The 19,080-nt window shown below is 60.6% G+C and overlaps 1 protein-coding gene across 4 annotated transcripts; it reads left to right on the forward strand.

Moving 5' to 3' along the window:
• The first annotated feature begins 276 nt into the window (after nt 1–276).
• SUSD3 (sushi domain containing 3) lies at nt 277–17,078 on the forward strand. Of its 4 annotated transcripts, none has more exons than XM_019434344.2 (5): nt 487–623; nt 11,127–11,315; nt 12,797–12,941; nt 13,321–13,473; nt 16,391–17,078. In XM_019434344.2, the coding sequence occupies exons 1-5, from the start codon at nt 536–538 to the stop codon at nt 16,581–16,583; spliced, it is 768 nt and encodes a 255-aa protein (XP_019289889.1). In that variant the 5' UTR covers nt 487–535; the 3' UTR covers nt 16,584–17,078. The 4 variants fall into 4 exon arrangements, with proteins under 4 accessions (XP_019289891.2, XP_053763672.1, XP_019289889.1 ...); XM_019434345.2 differs by lacking the exon at nt 487–623 and adding an exon at nt 5,142–5,208; XM_019434346.2 differs by lacking the exons at nt 12,797–12,941; nt 13,321–13,473; nt 16,391–17,078 and adding exons at nt 5,018–5,098; nt 12,364–12,789 and having other exon boundaries at nt 277–623.
• The last annotated feature ends 2,002 nt before the right edge of the window (nt 17,079–19,080 follow it).

Genomic DNA, 19,080 nt, shown 5'->3' on the forward strand with positions numbered 1-19,080 from the left:
ATGGCCAGGCAAGGACGCGCGGCGCCGGGGCGGGGTGGGGTCAGAGGGAGAGGAAGGGGCGGGCTGCAGCTCCGGGTCCGGCCCGGACCACGACCCGGGTTGCTGGGCCGGGGGCTGAGCCGGGAGAGGGCAGGTGCCCCGCCGCGTTCGTGAGGGCACAGCCAGACCCCAGGGGTCTGAATCTGCCCCCACCACCCGGGGCTCCTCAGTGAAGACCTACAGCATCGACCCCCCAGCTCAGAGGGCCTGGCCCACAGGGACACGGATGGGGTTCACATGTGCCGCTCACGGAGGACACCTGGCCTGGGGAACCGGGGTTTTCAGAGGGGCGGGGGCCGAGGGCAAAGCCCGTGCAGAGCCCTGGAGCGAGACTTCCTGCACCGCCAGCTTTGCCCCCTGGGGGGTTGGGGCTCCCGCGGGGTCGGCCCCGCCCCCGACCTACGGGGCGGGGCCGGCCCTAGGGGACGTGTCCCGGGCCGCCCCGCCCCTCCGGCTCAGGCCCCGCGGTACCCGCCGAGCGGCGAGGAGCGCAGGGATGCACGGGGCGGCCTCGACCCCTCGCCGCAGGGCGAGGCCCGGGGGGCGCGCGGTGGACGCCGAACCCGCCCCGGGGAACGGCACAGGTGAGCGCCGGGGCTGCGGGCCACGAGCGAGGCTCTGCACCCATTTCACGGACCGGGAAGCCAAGAGGCGCGCGGCGCAGCGGGAGCGGGGAGGGGGTGCGCACAGCCGTGGCGGTGGGGGCGCGCAGCCGGGAGAAGGGGCGCACGGCCGCGTCCGGGGAGGCCCGCAGCCCGAGACCCGCCGGAGGACGACCCTCTCCGACCCTCCCCTCCCGCCCAGCCGGCGCCCCAGAGGAGCCGAAGCCCGGCTGCAGGCGGCCCGAAACCAGGCGGCGGCGGCCAGCCGCCCCTCCGCGCAGGTGCGCGCCCGCTCCCGCTGCGGCGCCCGCCCCGCCCGCGCCCCGCTCGGAGCAGGGGAAGTCGGTGCGGCCGACGTGGGGACCCGGCCTCGCTTGGCGGGGAGGCTCTCCGGTGCCCCGGCTGGCCCCCCACCCCCAGTTCACAGGTGAGGAAACTGAGCCTGGCGGGGGAACGACTCTCCGCGGTCGCCAGGCTCCCGGGCCAGGGACGAAGTCTGGGGTCTCCGGAAGTGGGAGGACTGGCACTTAGCGTACTTTGTGACTGATTTCGAGAATGTTTTGAAGAGGGTTCACCTTCGTGCTTTGGCTGCGGTGTGGGCAGCTCGTCCGAAGCCCCAGGTTTGGAGGCTGGCTTTGCTGCATGAATGCGCCTAAAGCCTAACTGAGAAACAGAACCAGAGGTCCCTGAGGCTCACTTTGGCGGACACTGCCCCCTCCCCTTATGCCTGAAGGTCTCTGCACACCTGTGGCCCAGGCCAGGCTCAGGACTGGGCTCTTCGCACGGATGGAAGCGGGGTCTGGAGGAGCCCCCCTGGGTGCTGCCAGTCCTGCTTAAAACAGTCCCCACCCTGGGGGCCCTGGCGGGCAGCTCCTTCTCAAATGGGGAAACTGAGGCCCAAGGAGGCAAATTACCGGCAGGGGAGAGGTGCTTGGCTCTAGGGGCAGCCTGGCCTGGTGAGGTGGGTTTATTTTCTTTGACTCCCCGTCCCCCTAATACCGAATTTGGTGCGTGTGATGACCGTTTGAGTGTTGCCCCACTGCCGGGGAGGTGGGTGTTGACCAAGAGGTGGAGAGACTTGCACAAGACCAGCCTAGGACGGGGAAGGGGAGGCCCTGATGTGTCTGCATACAAAAAACTGTTTGCTGAGAATCCTGGGGGTGGGGGGTGGGGTCTCAGAGGCCAGTCCCCGCCCTCAGGCTTTCCCTGCCTCCCATCTTAGGGCTCAGACTCCTCTGGCCGCCCTGGGGGTCCCAGCCCATTAGCCCTTTCCCAGCATTTGGGGTTGAAAGACACCTCTCACCTGGGATGTGTCGCTCTGCTTCTGGCCTCAGTTTCCCCACGTGCTTAGTGGGCACTGCATGCCTGTCCCCGGCCTTGTGGACCAGTCAGGGGGAGTCAGGAAGGGCCTGTGCACCCCCCACCCCCGCCACAGTTGTTCTGCTCCGGGGTAACACAGTCATCCCAGACCCCACCATCCTCCTGCCCCATGGCCCCAGTCTTTTGAGCTGTGAAATGTGTACCCACTTGTCCCTGTGGGGTTGTGACAGTTTGGCACAAGCTACAACCTAGCAGTGGGGGCGGGGGGCGTGTTTTTCCTTGCCGTGGTAAAATGGACGCATCACTCTGCTCTTCCAAAGTCTAGCCGCACGGACTTGGCGTCCCGGGGTCCACGTTCTTCCCTCTTCGCCCAGGTGTGGCTGGTGAAGGGGCAGAGGCTGGCTCACAGCAGGGGTTAAGTGTTTGTTGAGTGGAGGCCGGGTGCCCCGCTCGCCATGGAGGCCACCCTTCCGCTGCCCACAGGCCCCCGCCGGCCCTGGCCCGCCTCCCGGGCTGCTCCAGCACTCCCTGATGGGGGAGATTGTGCAGGAACGCAGCCCTGCGGGAAGGACACGGTTCCAGCAGCCAGAGGTGACCCCCTCCCACTTCTGGAAGGGCCTTGAAGGAGATGCCTGGGAAGGGGGCCGCAGGAGGACCCGGATGATGAGGGCGTGCCATGGGCGTGACTCCTATATCCCTGCCGCACCGCTGATCTGCGCGCACTTCACAGAGGACAGACCGAGGCCCAGGGGGAGTGGTGGGAATTCAAGCGTGGCCTCCTTGTCCCGAGGTCCAGCTCCGCCTTCTGCCTTCACGTTCCTTCCCCCGCCCCTGGAGCTTTGGGTGGCAGCTCTTCCTGGGTGGGAACCAGCCTGGGTCTGCTCTGAAACACACTGGGGATTCCGCCAGTGTGGGCTGACCCACCAGCTGGGGGGCGTGCCGGGAGACCCCGTCTCCACTGTGGCCGAGGCCCGAGGCCCGGGCCTGCCCTCGGAGGGGACAGGAGACATGCTCAGAGAGGGCGAGTATCTAGCCTGAAGACACACAGCCGGGGCTGTGGGCCCCCCCACGTGTGGCTGTCCCCCCCTGCTGGGGTCTTGGGGGTCTCACCCTCCATAGAGCACATGTCACCCTTTGAACTCTCCTCCTTGGGTTTCCCTTTCCGTTTGGGGGAAACCCAGACGCAGATCAAGGAAGCAACTCTCCAGTGTCGCAGGGACCCAGGCTGGTGGTGAGCGGGCCCAGCAGCCTGTCTCCCCATCCCAGTCCCAGTGCACCTCTTCCCAGAACGGAAAAAAGTAACTGATTTACCAGGTCCTGGGGGGGGGGGGGGGCAGGGGGGAGGTCAGGGTTTGAGGGCAGTGTGGGCTCCAGGAAGGAGGAGGACGAAGCAAGCAGGCCTGTGGCCCAAGGTTCCAGATAAAAGATTAACAACCGGGATTGTTCTTCACCCTGCTGGCCATGCGGGGCTGGGCTGGGGAAGCACCACCACAGGCCCTGCACCCCCCCTCCCCATGAGAGGGAGCATCCTCCTGGACCCGTTGGGGCGGGAGCTGGGGGCAAGGGGCGTTCCAGGGCAAGTCTGCCCTTCACTGTCCAGGGAGCCCCTAGGGTTTGGTTTGGGTTTGTGTCTTCTTTGCAGTGAATCCATTTACTTTGTTTTTCCTGCTTTAAGATTTATTTGCACCTAGTAAAAAAGAGGTCGTAAAAAAAGGCCATGAAGGGCCCAAGGAGCAATGCACCCAAGGTTGAGGGGTGCATAGGTCCAGCCAGAGAAGGGCTGGGGGGGGGGGGGTGCAGCGCCAGGTGTCTGGGCCAGCCACAGGTGGGAGGGGCCTAAGGAGAGGACAGCGTGAGGGTGTCCTGCAGGATGCCCAGGGGCAGCGGGGTGTCTGTGAGGGTTTTCAGCAGCGACAGGAGGAGGTGGGATTTGCTTCTTAGATATCAAGGGAGGGGCTGTTGGGAGCCAGTGATGGGGTCTGGGGTCTCCAGGACGGGGAGGGGTCAGTAAGGGCTGTGAGCAGAAGCTGGGTTCGCCGTGTCAAGGGCCATGGTGTCTACAGCCCGCTGGCCCATCCGCCGGCCGTGGTGATTCCTCAGGACGTCTCTGGGAGGGGGTCTTGGGTGGACGTGACTACAGCCCCCCGCAGCCCTTTGGCACTCAACCACCTCCCTGCCCTGGCTGTGTGTCACCAGTTCCGTGGAAGGGTCTTGTGGAGACCCTGCCAGTGTACACGGGGGACATCAGTTTCCTCATCTGGAAAATGGGCTCAGCCCAGAGATGTGTTCGCTGGCCTTCTGGGCCCAGGGAAGGGATGCCGGAAGAGACCCATAGGAGCCTGGGGGTGTCTGGGGTGCCATGGGCTGGGTGCTCAGAATGAGGCATTGAGCCCCCTCCTGGGGAGTGTTTCTGAGCTCAGGCACTGCTCTGAGGTCTCCCTGGGGTGGCCTTACTCTTCTCATGACCCTTGTGGGAGGGCAGTTCACCCTGTTTTGCAGATGGGGAAATTGAGTCTGAGCAAGGTGAGGCCCAGGTCTAGGACTCAAGTCAGACCCGGTGGAGAGGGCCTGAGGTTTGGGGGCTGGGGGCTTCCCAGCAGGGGCAGGGGCACCTTCCCACCTCAGCATCCTGTCCGGGACGTGGGGCTCCCGGCCGGCCCCCCAGGGAAGGCATTCCCCTCTTCTGGGCAGGTAGTGGGCAGGGCTCCTCCCCCTCCTCTCACCACGATTATTCCTCTGGCCCTGTGTTTGGCCGGCCACACACTGATGCTGTGGCTCCCTGCCTCTGACGGGTGTGAGCTCGGCTCGCTGCCTGGAAATGCAGAGTATGAGGCCGCAGGGCTGGGGCACGGAGCCAGGACTGCACTTAAAGCCCCCCACTCTGAGTCTCTCGGAGACCCGCAGACCCCCACCCCACAGTGTGCTCGCTGGGTGGGCTCTAAATCCTGTCTCCTGTCTGCGGGTCGGTGCCGCCCCTCCCCCTTCCCTGACGGCCCCCTCTCTCTGTCCCCTTATGGCTCTGAGCACCTTAGGGAGAATCACTTCTCTCCTTTCAGCTGTGTGACCCATCCCCTGGGTGGAGAAACCCAGGACGGGCATCCTGGCCACCCCCACGGGAACCGGCAGCAGCACAGGATGTGAGTGACAGCGGGGCCCTCCCCCAACCCGTGCACACAGGGCGAAGCAGTTCCTGAGATGGCAGTGCCGTCTGGGTACTTCCAGATGGGTCACAGGCCCAGAGCAGCAGGTGCGGGTGGCGGGGGCAGGGGGGGTTGCCGCAGAGCCCGAGGGGTCTGGAATGGGCCGGGCCCTGGCTGCCAGGCGGTGACATTCAGCGGTGACACTGGCTGGAGGCTCTCTCCCCTTGTCTTAAATATCACAGACGCACCTGCAGAGCCGAATGGATTTATTACCACACCTCCCAGCCTGACCCTGCCCTTGACTCTTCACCAGGCTGCTTCATCGCCTCTGCTGCTGCTCTGGTCTGTCCCTCAGGGCTCCTGACCTTCTTGAGAAAGTTCTAGGTGTGCAGGCCAGGCGCTTGGTGAGGGTGCTGTGAGCGCTCCCGGCCTCTCCCCCTGGCCAGCCTCCTCCCCAGGCAGGTCACACGGGGCAGCACCGAAAGAGGCTGCTTAGCGGCCCCGGCCCCAGAAGCAGAAGTGGCGGCTCTAAATTGAGGACTAGGAAGTGTTGGCTCCCTGGTGACCCCGGGGGAGGGGCCACGTGGCCGGCCTGTGGCTGCCGTGCTCCGTCTACCCGGTTCCAGAATGCCCCGCCCGCCTCCTGGCCGGGAGGACAGCCGGTGTCCTTGTCCACGGGTCCTGGTGGGGGCGCTGGCTGCAGCCCGGTGGCTGAGACGGCCTTTCCGTCGCTCCTGCCTTGGCGCCTGTCGAGGCCAAGTGTGGCGGTCAGTTAAGAGCCCAGAGTCTGCAGTGTTCAGTCCCAGGTCAGCGAGTGGAAGCGGGCAGTGTCCACCTCGGGGGCACAGGGTGGGTCCCCTGCCCTCCACGCCGGGGCTCTGCGTGCGCACACACACACCCCACCCGCCCCGGTACGCCAGTCTTTTCCATCTTGACCAAGCTAAGGGGCCAGAACAATACCTCGCATTTCAAATTTGCACTTCTCTGATTGACACAAGTATTTTCCTGGAATTTTTAGGAGCTTTATTGAGATGTCATTCACCCATTTAAAGTGTGCATTTAACGTGTGCAGCTCAGTGGCTTATAGTACGTTTTCAGATAGGGACAGCCATCACCACAGTCCTTTTTAGAACATTTCATCACCCCGGAGAGAAGCCGTGCGCCCTCCAGCAGTCTCCCCCCCCCCCCCACCCCCCGCCCATGGCTAATCTACTTTCCGTCTGTGAGGATTTGCTTGCCCCTTCCAGACATTTCCTATAAACAGAGTCTGACAACTTGAGGTTTTGTGACTGGCTCAGGCACCGAGCGTCCTGTCCTCATAGGGTTCGGCCACACTGTGGCCTGTGTCGCTGCCCCTCTCCTTTTTGTCGTCTGGTGCTGTTCCAGCGGGGCTTGTACCATTTTCTATTTATCTGTCCACTCATCCGTGTGGACGTTGGGGTGGTTTCCACCGTTTGGCTCTCGTGAGTGATGCTGTTGTGTGTGTGTGTGTGTGTGTGTGTGTGTGCGCAAGCAAGTCTGTGTGTGGGTGTGTTTTCATCTCAGTTGTGTTGCTGGGCGGGGCAGCGCTGCACCGCGTGGTAACGCCCCATGTGACGTCAGGAAGGGGGCTTCACGTGTTGTGTCCCCACCTGCAGGGCACGGGCTCCAGGTTCTCCACCTCCTGGGGACACCTGGTCCTTTTCAGGGACAGGTGCTTGCTGGCTGTGAAGCAGGGACTCCCTGGTGATTTGATTTGCATTTGCCTGAAGGAAGGACGTTGAGCATCTTTTCATGTGCTAACGGGGGCCACTGGTATGTCTGTCGAGAAATGTCTGTCCAGGTACTTTACCCATTTTTAAATTTGGTTATTTTGTCTTTTATGATGGAGTGAGTATAACGGGGCATCTGGGTGCTTCAGTTGGTTGAACGGCCGACTCTTGATTTCGGCTCAGGTCATGATCCCAAGCTGGTGGATCGAGCCCCGCCTTGGGCTCTGCACTGAACGAGGGGCCTGCTTAAGAGTCTCTCTCTCTCCCTCTGCCCCCTCCCCACTCTCGCGCGCACTCTTTCTCTCTCTCAAATAAAATTTTTTTTCATTTATAATTCACCATAATAACTTCCGCACTCTAAACACAAGTCCTTTATCAGATATACAGTTGACAAATATTTTCTCATACTCTCTAGCTTGTCTTCTTACTTTCTTGATCATGGCCTTTGAAGCACAAAGATTTTTAATTTCAGTCAAGTCCCATTTATCTATTTTTTGCTTTTGTCGTTAGTCTTTTGGTGTCGAATCAAGGTCAGGAAGATTTATCCCTCTGCTTTCGTCTGAGAGTTCTGCAGATTTAGCTCTTACATTTAGGTCTGGGATTCACTTGAAGTTCGTTTTTGTGTCTGCTGCGGGGAGAGGGCCAGCGCTGCTTTGCCTGTGGATGTTGTTGCCCAGCACTAGCTGCTGGAACGCCGTTCTCTTCCCGCCGGACGGTCCTCGTGCCCTCATCAAAGCTCACCTGACTTTAAGAGTTCATTTCTGCACTGTCGCTTCTGCTCCATTGGCTCCGGGTCTGTCCCTTTCTCACCGTAGCTTTGCGGAAAGTTTTGAAACAGGAAAGCGTGAGTCCTCCAACTCTGATGTTTTTCGAGATAGTTTTTGTTGGAACTATCCTAGGTTTTCTGCATTTCCTTAAGAATTTTAGGACCCTCCTGTCAGTTTCTGGAAAGGCAGCAGCTGGGACTCTGGGAGGGGCTGTGGTGTGTCTGCAGAGGAGCCGAGGCTAGTGTGGCGGTCAGTCTCCCGGCCCGCGGGCACGTGCGACTTCACCTCCGGGCAGGACCTTTATTTCCGCCCGCAGTGTCTTGTAGTTTTTGGGGTTTAAGTTTTACTCTTCTTTTGTTCACTTTATTCCTAAGCGATGTATTCCTTTGGACGCTCTTGTAAATGGAATTGCTTTCTTTATTCCACTTTGTTCCCTGCCACTGTGCTGAAATATGGATTTTCGGGTGTTGGGCTTGCATCCTGCAGCCTTGCTGGACTTACTAGTTTCTGTAGGTTTTTAGCAGATGCCTGGGGATTTTTGGATTCGAGATGGTGTCAAATGGAGGTTTGCTCCTTTTCTGATGTGAATGCTTTTTATTTAATTTTTTTTTTAAAACTAATTGCCCTTCCCCTGGTTTTTGAGACATTGCTTTTTCTTTTCTGATTTACCTGTTCTTTTCTTTTGTGATTGTTGACACCGTCTTAGTAATTTGGTAGTGCGGTCTATCAGGGAAAGACCCGCTCTGGGACAGGTACCCACACCCCCTGCTCTGCTGCTGACTTAGTCCGGGCCCCTCCCCTGTGGAACCTTGGTTTCCTCGCGGCAAAATGGAGACGATGATTCTTCTCCGCTGTCCTCTGAGATGGTTGGGAGTGCTGCACGAGGGTAGGAATGAGGGTGCTTCTTGGCCAGAACATTCTATCAGAGCTGCATTGCTGGTGGGGTAGTGATGCTGGTGTCGGACACCTGCACACGGGGGCCCACATCCTCCCAGCCGCAGGACAGACGGGGACAGCTGCGGCCAGTTCCCGCGGTGTGTCACCCAGCCTTGCTGTGCCTCAGTTTCCCCATCTGTAAGGTAGTGATGGACTGCCCTGCTCACAGGGCTGTAGCCAAGCACCCAGTAGGTTCCCAGTGTTAGCTGATCCAGGAGTCAGCACCCCACCCCTTGCACAAAGCATGAGGGCCCCCGGCTCACATTCTGCCCCACATTTCGGCCCGTGAGCCCCCCTCCCCCCAGTTCTCGGTGGGGCAGAACAAGGGGTGGACTAGTGCAGCGTGGCAGAGCACAGCCAAATGCTGTCACTCACAGTCACTGCCCATGGTGAGGCCTGGGGCAGCCGCGGCTCCTACTGTTTTCCTGACAGCACGAAGCGGGGCCGATGCTCAGGCTGCTGCCCCCTTAACAACCTCACCCTGAGTGGGGCAAGGCCAGCACAGCTGGACAAGGGGTGGCTTGACCTCCCCCTGCCTTGGTTTCCCCTCTGGACAGGTTGGATGTGCCAGGCATGTGCGTGTGTGGCTGTCCCGAGTGGTCCTGGGTGTGCTATCCTCCCACAGCCTATGTGGAATGGGGTGCCATGGTGGCACGCATGGAGCCCCCGTGGCTGTTTCTAGGTGGGCGTGGCCTTGGGGGGCACTCTAGCCCCCTGGGGTGTCCTGGGTACAGATTTTAAAAGCAGAGCCCGCAGGGTTTGCTGGCGAGTCGGCTGTGGATCAAGAAGTGTCCACGTGTCAGGGCTGGAGCACAGAAGGAGCCGGCCTGGTGCTGCCGTCCGAGTGAACACAGCAAAGGCCACGTGTCGCGCAGCCTGGCGAGCGCAGGAGCTTGGCTGGGTCACAGCGTGCCAGGCTGACGGCAGAATGTCATGGCCGGTGCCTTCCCTGGGCATTGTGCTGAGCAGGGGAGCCAGACACAGGGCACGTGGCTGCGTGCATATGTCCGTGTGCACACACACGTGTTCAGAAGGTAGCCTGGTGCCATCTTGCTGGTTCCGAATCCCTGCCCTGCAACACAGGAGCTGTGTAGCCTCGGGAAGTGACTTAGCCACCCTGTGCCTCGGTTTCCTAACCTGCCAAGTGGGGAGAATGGTGGCTCCCCAGGAAGGCACGGTCCAGGTTGACGTGTCAGTGCACGTAAGGCGTGCGTTCAGCATCCGGCACTCCGTAGGCTCCCGGTAAGCGCCAGCTGTTGTCATTGTGGCGGTCTCATGACGGTGCTGTGATTGCCACTCCATTCATACCGTCTCTGTACGTCCTTATGGAAGGACGGCTGGCTGGCATTTGTCACCAGGCTATGCCTTGCTTGGCCGCACGGGTCCACGGCCAGGCACATTGGTGGTTTCTGTACACGTGGGGGTGAACATCCTGGTGTAGAAATCCTGGCTGCAGATTCGTAATTCTTTCCTTTGGCTAAATTCTCGGATGATCCACGACACAAAGCTCTTCACACGTTTTCCCATCCAGAAAGGTTTGGATCCACCCAGAGCGGGCGTTCCCAGGCCTCTTGAACTTGGCACATGGTCTTTTTTCTCTTACGATTGGCCAGCTCGAGGTGTGAGAGACGAGGTCTCTGAATCCGCACATCCTCAGCTACCGTGAGGAAACAGATTCTTGCCTCTCGGCTCCTTGTGTTTTTTCTGTGAAGCACGTGTTCCCACGTTAGCTGTTGCTTTTTATTTGGGGTCAGCTTTTGTGGATGAGCACGAAGATACCAACCAGCAAGGGGGTGGAACCTTCGTCCTGCGCTCTCCAGATCTCTTCCTGGTTGTTTCACCTGAGCTTGTTTGTGTCTTAGTTATTGGAGGAACGAAAGTTCTCCTTTCTTACTTTTCACGCACACTGCCCGTCTCTCCCTTCCCCTGTTTTTTCCTTGCTTCTGCCTTTGGGTCTACGCTTAGATACTAATTGTGTGCAGTTGGCACTTGACCAACACAGGAGTTAGGGGTCCTGACCCCCATGCAGTTGATATTTGGATATAACTTCTGACTCCCCGAAAACTTAACCACTAATGGCTACTGTTGGCCGGAAGCCTTACTGATCACATCAAGAGCTGGTTCACACCTATCTCACATGTTAGATGGGTTATGTACCATATGATTACAGTAAAGTAAACTAGAGAAAAGAAACGTCATTAAGAAAGTCGTAAGAGAAAATCCATTTACAGCCCTGTCCTGTAAAAAGTCCACACTTAAGTGTACCCGAGCAGTTCAAAACCGTGTTGTTCAAGAGTCACCTGTGTTTGCTTTTCTTGTCTTCTGACACAGATTCGTTTTTTCAACACTGTGGTCTTTGGAACCTCTAAGGTTCACTTAATGTTGGGATCTGCTCCGCGTTGGCCCCCAGGCCACCGGCCGAGTGGCTGCCACGCCAGATGGCCTGGGCCGTGGCACCTTACCCAGGGCGTCGTGTGGCTGTTGGAGCAGCAGCGCCCTTCCCCGCCGGGGCTCCTCCCCACCCTCTGCTGTCCAGGGTAGGGTCCTCATCTCTGCTCTCTTCTTCCCTAGGCACGTGCACACGGGTGCAGCCACCCCCGCGGGGCACCCTTCAAGTCCTTCGTGGCGACGGCACTTCTGTGGGGACTGTCCTCGTGTTCCACTGCCCCTCAGGCCACCAGATGGTTGGGTCCGGCCTCCTCACCTGTGCTTGGAAGGGGAGCATCGCCGAGTGGTCTTCAGTGAGCCCCGTGTGCAAGTGTGAGGCCCGCTTCCCCTGAGCACCTGCAGGGGGTGGGGGGCGGCTGGTCCCGTCATGTGGGGCTGTGAGCGTCCACGGAGGGGATGCGGTGGGTACAAGTCCCCGCTAGGCCTCTGTAGGGTCCCGACCCCGCTGCTGGCAGCTGGACAGCCCCCACTGGGCCCTATGTCTGCACATGGACTCCAGGCCCAGCAGCCTCAACCCTCGCTCTGCCACTGACTTGGCCTGTCAGCACCGAGAGCTTGTTTGAGCTGTTCTCTGTCATCTTTTAAGCAGGCAGCTCTGTCTGTTCATTCATTCATTCTTTGATGCACCCATGCAGCAGACCTTCATAGGATATTGTGTGTGCTATGGATTCTAGAACTGGGGACACTGAGGGCCAGGATGCTCGCAGCCCCGGGCTCCCCGTCAGGGGACGAGATGGCTTTCTAGCTTTCAAGTTGTATTTGTTGTACAGGGTGGTGAAGGGTTTTCCAGAGGGAGGTCACTGTATCGTGTTGACGTGTGTCGGGCATCAAAGAGGGCTTCGTAGCCAACACGGTTTGGAACATGCTGGATTAATAGGCTACAGCACTTCTCAGAGCCTTTCAAATGCTCGTGTGCTGGATCAGTCTCTGAGAAGGAGGGCGCCCATCTGGATTAGGCTCCAAGATAACAGGGATTCACTGACAAGGAGCTTTCTCTCTGAGGGCCCATAGCCCTCAGGATGGGCATCTCATACGGCACTCCCTGTGGAGGGGGGACCCAGGCTGCGCTGGCCCCTCGCCCTGGGGTGGGACTCAAGACAATGGCACCTGTGTTCTGGGTGCTTGTCGTGGCCGGGCAGGAAAGGAAGGCCCTAAGAAGTGCCCCACACCATTCCCCTCACCCCCACGGGCCAGAAGACGGATATACAGCTGCGGGGGCAGCCGGGAGAGCTCTTGGGTCTGGGTGGCCTGTGTTCAGCTGGGGCAGGGGATGGGGATGGAGGTGGGGCGTGAGCAGTGTCACCGCAGGGCAGGGTGTGCAGTGTTGCTCAGACTAGGACCCTGGGCCTTGTCTTCCCAGGATGCCCGTTAGAAGCCGGTAGAACACTGCTCGACCCATAGCTGAGGTCACACGGCTGTTAAGCAGCAAAGGCCCTTTGGCCTCAGACACAGGCATTCTTCTTGCTTTTGAGCCTCCTGGAAAGTGAACTGAGAAGGCACGTGGGCCCCTGAAGGGTTTACCAGCTTGGAGCACGTGGAAGCAGGCCACTGCTGGCATGTGGCTGCCATGGAACCAGGGGCTATCACTGAACTCCTTTCAGAGCTTTTCCGGGTGTGCTGCTGTGAACTCCTACACACCCTCTGAAACCCTGCCCAAGCACCCCCCCCCCCTTTAGGGGACAGTGTTCCCTGACAGCCCCAGCCACCAGCACCTACCTCCCTGCCTCCCCCACGGAACGGGGTTACTGAGGGCCTCGCGAGCCCTGTGCAGGAGGTGGCCTTGTCTCCCTCAGCCGTGCCGCCGTATGAGACCTTCGGCTTCAAGGTGGCCGTGATCGCCTCCATCGTCAGCTGCGCTATCATCCTACTCATGTCCATGGCCTTCCTCACCTCCTGCCTCATGAGGTGCATGAAGAGGAGTGAGCAGCCATCCGACAGGTACGCTGGCCCCAGCGGCCTCCAGCCCTCCCTGCCGCCCGAGCCTGAGGGCAGAGGGCGCTCCATGGGCACTTGCCATCCGTGCCCTGGGCCTCCGGCGGGTGTCCGGGGGCGCTGGGGCTGCCCTGGCTCCTCAGGGAGCCCGGCTACCGAGTGCTGCCCCACAGCAGCCTGCGACTCACAGAGCCTCGCGGCTCTGGAAGGTCTTTCCTAACCAGGCCGCACACATGGGTCTGGTCTGGGCCTCCTTCAGTCTGGGTCCGCTCGCGGCCTGGGCTCCGCGGTGCTGGGTGAGCAGGGTGACGAGCCAGAGTCCGGCTCATCAACCGCCTTGCAGAGGATTTGGCATCCTGAATGTCCTTCCCCCGTCTCTCCCCAGGGCAACCCAGCTGTGGCTCCAGCTGAGAGCCGGGGACTTGGATACGGTGCAGGCCTCCTACCTCGGCCTCAAGGGCCCGAACAATGGCGGCGGTGGTGGCAGGGACCCTGGGGTCCGCCCTGGCCAGGCGCACGACAACTACAGCTTCACCACGTGGGCACGGGCACGGCGAGGGGGGCATTGGGCGTGAGGGTGGGGGGCCCAGCTTGGTCAGGACGCCCGTCATCCCACACGCTGCCCAGCCTTACCTGGGCCTCAACTCCCACCACCCAATGCCTTTATCCTGGGAACTCAGACCTGCAGAGACAGGAGGTCCCCTCCCGGGGGACGCAGCAGGGCTCTGGGTCTTATCTTCTTGCACGGGCACACAGACTTTCTGAACCGTTACAGGGACATTCTCTTATGTCCCTTCCTCTGACTCCCGGAGTCTGGTCAAGACTGCACGTGGGCTGCAGATACAACAGCTCCCGGTGTTTCTAGCTTTCAGCATGTGCCCTCTGACCCCAGCGCTGGGGCTCCGGGCGCCTTCAGTGGGGCGGGCTGTTTGTTTTTGGCAGCTTTGTCTCTTGCGGGTTCTGGGCCGCCAGGCTTCTGCATGGCCACACTCGGGCTGCATCTCCCGGATGTGCCCCCTGGTGGCGCTGCTGTGGGTCACAGACGCAGGTCAGGCCGGCGCCCCGTGGTCACATGCTCTGGGGCCTCTCGGTTGAGGCGTCCACGTCACGTGATGAAGAGGGGACTCTGCAAGGGGCCATACTGCTCCCCCCACGACCCTGACCTGTGGCCTGGGAGTTACACACATGGTGATTCTCTAATTGTGCCGCGACTCTGTCCTTCCTGTTGTGAGGAATGAGGATGAGCTCTGGCTGTTTACTCACTTTCTTTTTGGTTTTGCTGTTTGCACGTCACTCTGAACTCTTTCCTGAACTTTATTTCGGGGAGATGTCAGGAGCACACAGAAGCAGACGGAACGTGTAACGGGCCCCCTGTCATGCTCACGGTCACTGTCCCCGACCTCATCTGGGTGCACGTTTCCACAGGCTCCGGTCCTTTCCGTCCACCTGTCCCCGTCCGGTGGCCTTGCTGCATGGCGGCTGCCGCGGCCTCAGGGTCCTCCGTCAAACGGCCAGGGTCTTAGCAGTGCCTGGGCCGGCCGGACAGGGCTCGGGGAGTGCCGGCCGTCACCGTTCATCCTGCTCTTGTCTTGAGGCGCGGCTGTGGTGCGGCGGTCTGGCCCCGTGTCTGCTTGCGACGTCCCGGGCCCGGCGATGGCTGGAGTGTGGAGTCTGGCCCACGGGGAGGCACTGATTTCCTGCCTCCCTCCCTGGAGCTCCAGATGCACCTTAGACACACACTAGGCGCACGTCACGGTGGCGTGGCGGAAATGCTGCCTCGCCCCCTTTCCATCCGTGCACCACGTGGTCCGCGGTCCCCAGAGCGTCGCCCAGATGCTGCAGCCATTGCACTCGGGTCGGGGTGAATGTCTGCACTTACTCAGAGTGGTTTTCCTCTCTCAAGATGACATCTGGGACCACCCAAGAATGGACTGTTGAGGTCAACAGTCTGGATGTTTTTATTTCCACGTTCTTTCCCCAGGAGCCCAGCACAAGTTATCTGAGCCGTTTCCACAACAGCTGCACCGTCACCGGGTGTCAGGACTGGTCTCCCGCTCACTCCCTTAGCAGGCGCCAGCTTCATGCTCGTCGGCGGCTCCTCGGTTAACGCCGAGGTGTTCCCCACACCATCGCTGTCAGTTGTGTTGTTGGCTTTAGTCCTTCGGGGTTACTCTGCGCGTCGCCTGCTGGTGACGGCTGTTCTGGGAGCTCTGTGGGTCCTTGGGACAGAAGCGTAGCCACGGCCGCAAGTGCCTGCCTTTTTGCTCCGGCTGTGCTGTGGGGTCTCGGCTGATGCATTCTCTTCGCGGACGGTCAGCCGCCCCCCCCCCCCCCACCCCCGGCAGGTCTCAGAGCTTTTCCATTGCCCCCTACCCGGTGGCACCTTCCCTTCCCATTACAGACTGTGACACACCGTGCTGTGTCTTAGCTGGGGACGCACCAGTTCAGTGGGGGAGGAACGGCTGTCTCTCGGATGTGCCTTCCTAGGTAAGGCCCAGGGCCTCGAGCCCCCCATCTAGGTCAGTGGGGCTGTCTGGAGGAGGCCAGGTGTGCCCCCCACATTCCTGTTTTCTGTATGTTTCCCAGCAACTCCCAATAGGCCAGGCGCTGCTCTAACCTTAGCGGCAGGCACTGTTTCCATCCCATTTTAATAGAAACTTGTCCAGAATCGCACATAACTGCTAACGTGAAGCCGAGTTTGGACTCTGGCTGTCTGGCTCCAAAGTCCACAGCCTCACCCACCAAGCAGTCTTTCCTCTCCGCTAATTAACTGGTTCATTTACTTATTCATCAAACCAACATAACTTCTTAACTCCTACTACTTCCTAGAGCTTTTCTGAGAATTAAGTGTGGGGGGAGCAGAGATCCAGGCAGGCTTCCTGGAGGAGGTGATGCCTGTGGTGAACAGATGGGGAGAGTCTGCATTTGGGGGAAGGAGAGAGACAGCATCTTAAGTGGGGGCAGGAAGCAGCAGGGCAGCGTGAGCAGGAGACGACCCAGTGGATGGGGGTGCAGGCTCTGGTCAGGCTGAAGAGTGTGATTGGTTTGTGGGTTGGGGGTGGGATGCACAGAGGAACCGGAGATACAGGCAGTGGGTGATCTGGCCCCAGGCCACCAGAGGACAGTCTGGAGGAGCAAAGCTGTCTCTGCCCCCAGCAACGGGGCCAGGGAGAGGCCTGGCCCCTGTGCTTTCTGCACACGCTGAATAAGCCCCCTTCCCCAGCACCACCCCAGGAAGCCCCTTCCCAGCTTGGAAGGTGGGCATGCTGCTCCTTGGACCATACCTCATACGAGTGAGGGGTCTGAGGCCCAGGGAGGGGCCTCCTCAGGCTCAGGGCAGTTCTGACCCTGCCCCAAGCCCACTGAAGGCAGGGCCCAGGTGCCCGGCATGGGGGCAGTGTCGGGTTACACGGGGTCCCCGCTTTTCCCCCAAGCTTTGCCTCTTCTTCCTGCAGAGACCTGGGTGAGGGCACCAGAGAAATGGCTGGCATGGCCCGTGGCGTGGACAAGGACCCCTGGACCACTCGTCCTGCTGGCTCACCCCGTGCCCAGGTGATGGTGCACACGGCGGACCCGGGGCACACCCTGCCTGCCTCCTGGCCCGCTGCAGGAATGTCCAGGCAGCATGCGGCCTACGTCCCGGGGTGACTGAGGCAGAGGCCGGAGCCTGCCCTCCACACTGGGAAGACCAGGCCAACCCCACCACCCAGCCACCTGCATATCCACCTGTGCCCAGCTTAAGAGTGGTCAGTGAAATCACCTTCTGGGGTTAGGGATCCCTCAGGGTGCTGAGCTGGGGACGCCGGTGGGGTGTCCTGTCCCGGGGACGCCCAGCCAGAACAGTTTTTATAGATAGGCTCCCTTGGAACCAGCACGAAAGGTTCTGGAACCAGGTGCAGCCTTGCCTAGCCTGCTCCTTTAAAGAAACTGGAGGACATTTAAAGCAAATCTCACTTATAGCAGAGCAGGAGGCCGGGCAGCCGACCTCTCGGCTCCTGCTGGCTGCCTCATCTTCCCCGCAGGCCAGGCCGGGGCCTGTGAGCAGGGACCCAGCTGGGGTGCTGCCTCTGTTACCTGCACAGTAGCCACGAGGGGTGAGAGGTGGGAAATAAACCATTCTAACACTGGGAAAACAAAGATAAAGATCACTGTCTTGATTTTCAATCTCTGTTGTACTCAGGGTGTAAAACAACTCCCTTATTGTCACTGCTGCTCAGGGCCCCGGGCTTGCTGGGGCTCCGTCAGGCAGTGCCATCAGCAGCCTGCTCACAGAGACCTCAACGGCGGTGGCCGTCTCGAGTGGCCCGGGTCTCCTTGCACACTGGGGGCTGGTGTCCACGGTGAGAGTCCTGAGTGTCAGCCATGCCCTCCGGGGCCTGGGAAGTCCTGCCGGGTCACTGCTGCTGCATGCCAGCCAGCAAGGGGGCAGCTGAACTCCACTTCTGGATGGGAGGAGGACCAGACACAGGGGGACACCTTCAAAGCCATCACAGTCCCCCAACCCCGAACTCATCAAAGCAGTTTGACAAGAAGATGTCTTGTCTTTTACCACCGAGCCCCTCTTCCGAAGGGGACAGACGGACAGCATACCTGTATGTCCACACCCATCAGGTGTGGCTCTCAACGTTTGCACCTGCTGTTGTGCTCCTCCAGGGCTCACTGCTCAGCCACGCCTCTGAGTGGCTCCTGGGGGCTGCTAGGTCCCACCCTCCACGTCCACATCTGTCCTGGGCCGGTTAAGATCCAACCTCCAGTCTCCTGCATTTTGGGGTGGGATCTGTCTGGCCATTGAGAAAAGTCACTTTGGTTTGTCCTCTGACCTTCCCTGCTTCCTGCCCGGAGCCTCCGCAGCCACACTGGGGCCGTGAGGAGGGCAGCCTGTGGTCCTCAGGAGCCTGGGCTGCCCCCCTGAAGCCATGATTGTGGTGTTTCCCATCACTTACAAATATATCCTGATGCAGGCTACCCAGATTGGTCTGTCTGTCCCTTGGCTCTTGTGGGAAGCCACCCGCTGAGGGACCCTTGGGTGGTTTTCAGCTGTTGCATTTGGTGCCAACATCCTTTCTGTCCTGGGATGCTGTTCCGTAGGGTGGGTTTCAGGGTGGGATCGTGAGGCCAGAGGGTGTGTGCAGCCCTCACCTGGGCACGAGGCAGCTTTCACACCGCGCTCCCGTGGGGGGTGCTGGGGGACACCAGCTGGGCAACGTCATTCCCAGCCCTCAACCTGAGCAGTGTAGGCTCCACATGATGGTGTCCCCGGCAGACCTGGGCTCTCCCCAGATTCTCTGGCAGTGGCAAGCCGTGCCCCTGGGCCACGCGCCTCTGACGAGTCTGCAGGCTCAGCTGCCGGGGGCCGGGCTGGGGTGACAAGCTGCCGTGACCCCACAGAGGGTGGCCGTGATGCTGTCAGAAACTGCTGTGCTCCTTGAGGGCTTTCAAGTCCTTCCGAGGCGAGTATTTTGTCCCCGGGTACCTGACCCGGGGCTCCCGGAGCGCAGGACGGGAAGACTGGGGTGAAGCGGCCCAAGGAGGGCGGCCCCGTTCTCCATTCCTAACAGCTGAGGGTGACAGATGGGGTCCGGCTGGGGCAGGTGCACGAGTGTCAGAGTCCTTGCCCGGGAGACCCGGCGGCGGGAGGCCTCAGCTGTGTGGCACGCTGGGCTCTGAACCCGTGTGTGCCACAGTCAGGGGTCTCTGGTGGATTGGGAGCGTCCCGGACGGTTCAGGGCAGAGAGGCGTCACCCAGCTGCAGAGAACAGGGAAGCAGCCAGCCCCAAGCCCCCCAAAACCAGTTCCACCTTGTACTGGGAAGAGAGGAGTGAACACCTTTCTTTCTGCTTCTGGAAACCCCAAGCTCACTCCCACGGAGGGGCCTCGGCACCTGCCACCGCCCCCACCCCCACTCGTGCCTGCAATGCTGCCAGGCCAGCTTCTCCACCCAGGTCACCATGGTGTTCAGGAAGGGTCCTGCTGCTGCGAGGAGCAAGCCCTGGGCCAGCCCCAGGCCCTGGGGTGGAGGCACACCTCAGAGATTTATCTCCCAGTCCTGAGGGCTGGGAGCCCGAGACCCACGTGCCAGCCCATGTGGTTCCGGTGTGGACCCTCGTGCTTGCACACAGCCACCTTCTGTGTCCTCACGCGTGCT

Source organism: Panthera pardus, unplaced genomic scaffold (assembly GCF_024362965.1).
Source record: "Panthera pardus isolate Hobbes unplaced genomic scaffold, ASM2436296v1 HiC_scaffold_20, whole genome shotgun sequence".
In the NCBI taxonomy this organism is placed as follows: domain Eukaryota; kingdom Metazoa; phylum Chordata; class Mammalia; order Carnivora; family Felidae; genus Panthera; species Panthera pardus.

Excerpts from the sequence above, each read along its gene's own strand:
- SUSD3 (XM_019434344.2), top strand. The coding sequence starts at position 536 with ATGCACGGGGCGGCCTCGACCCCTCGCCGCAGGGCGAGGCCCGGGGGG. Across the intron at positions 12,942-13,320 it reads AGTGAGCAGCCATCCGACAG|GGCAACCCAGCTGTGGCTCC; the intron begins GTACGCTGGCCC and ends GTCTCTCCCCAG. Across the intron at positions 13,474-16,390 it reads GACAACTACAGCTTCACCAC|AGACCTGGGTGAGGGCACCA; the intron begins GTGGGCACGGGC and ends TTCTTCCTGCAG.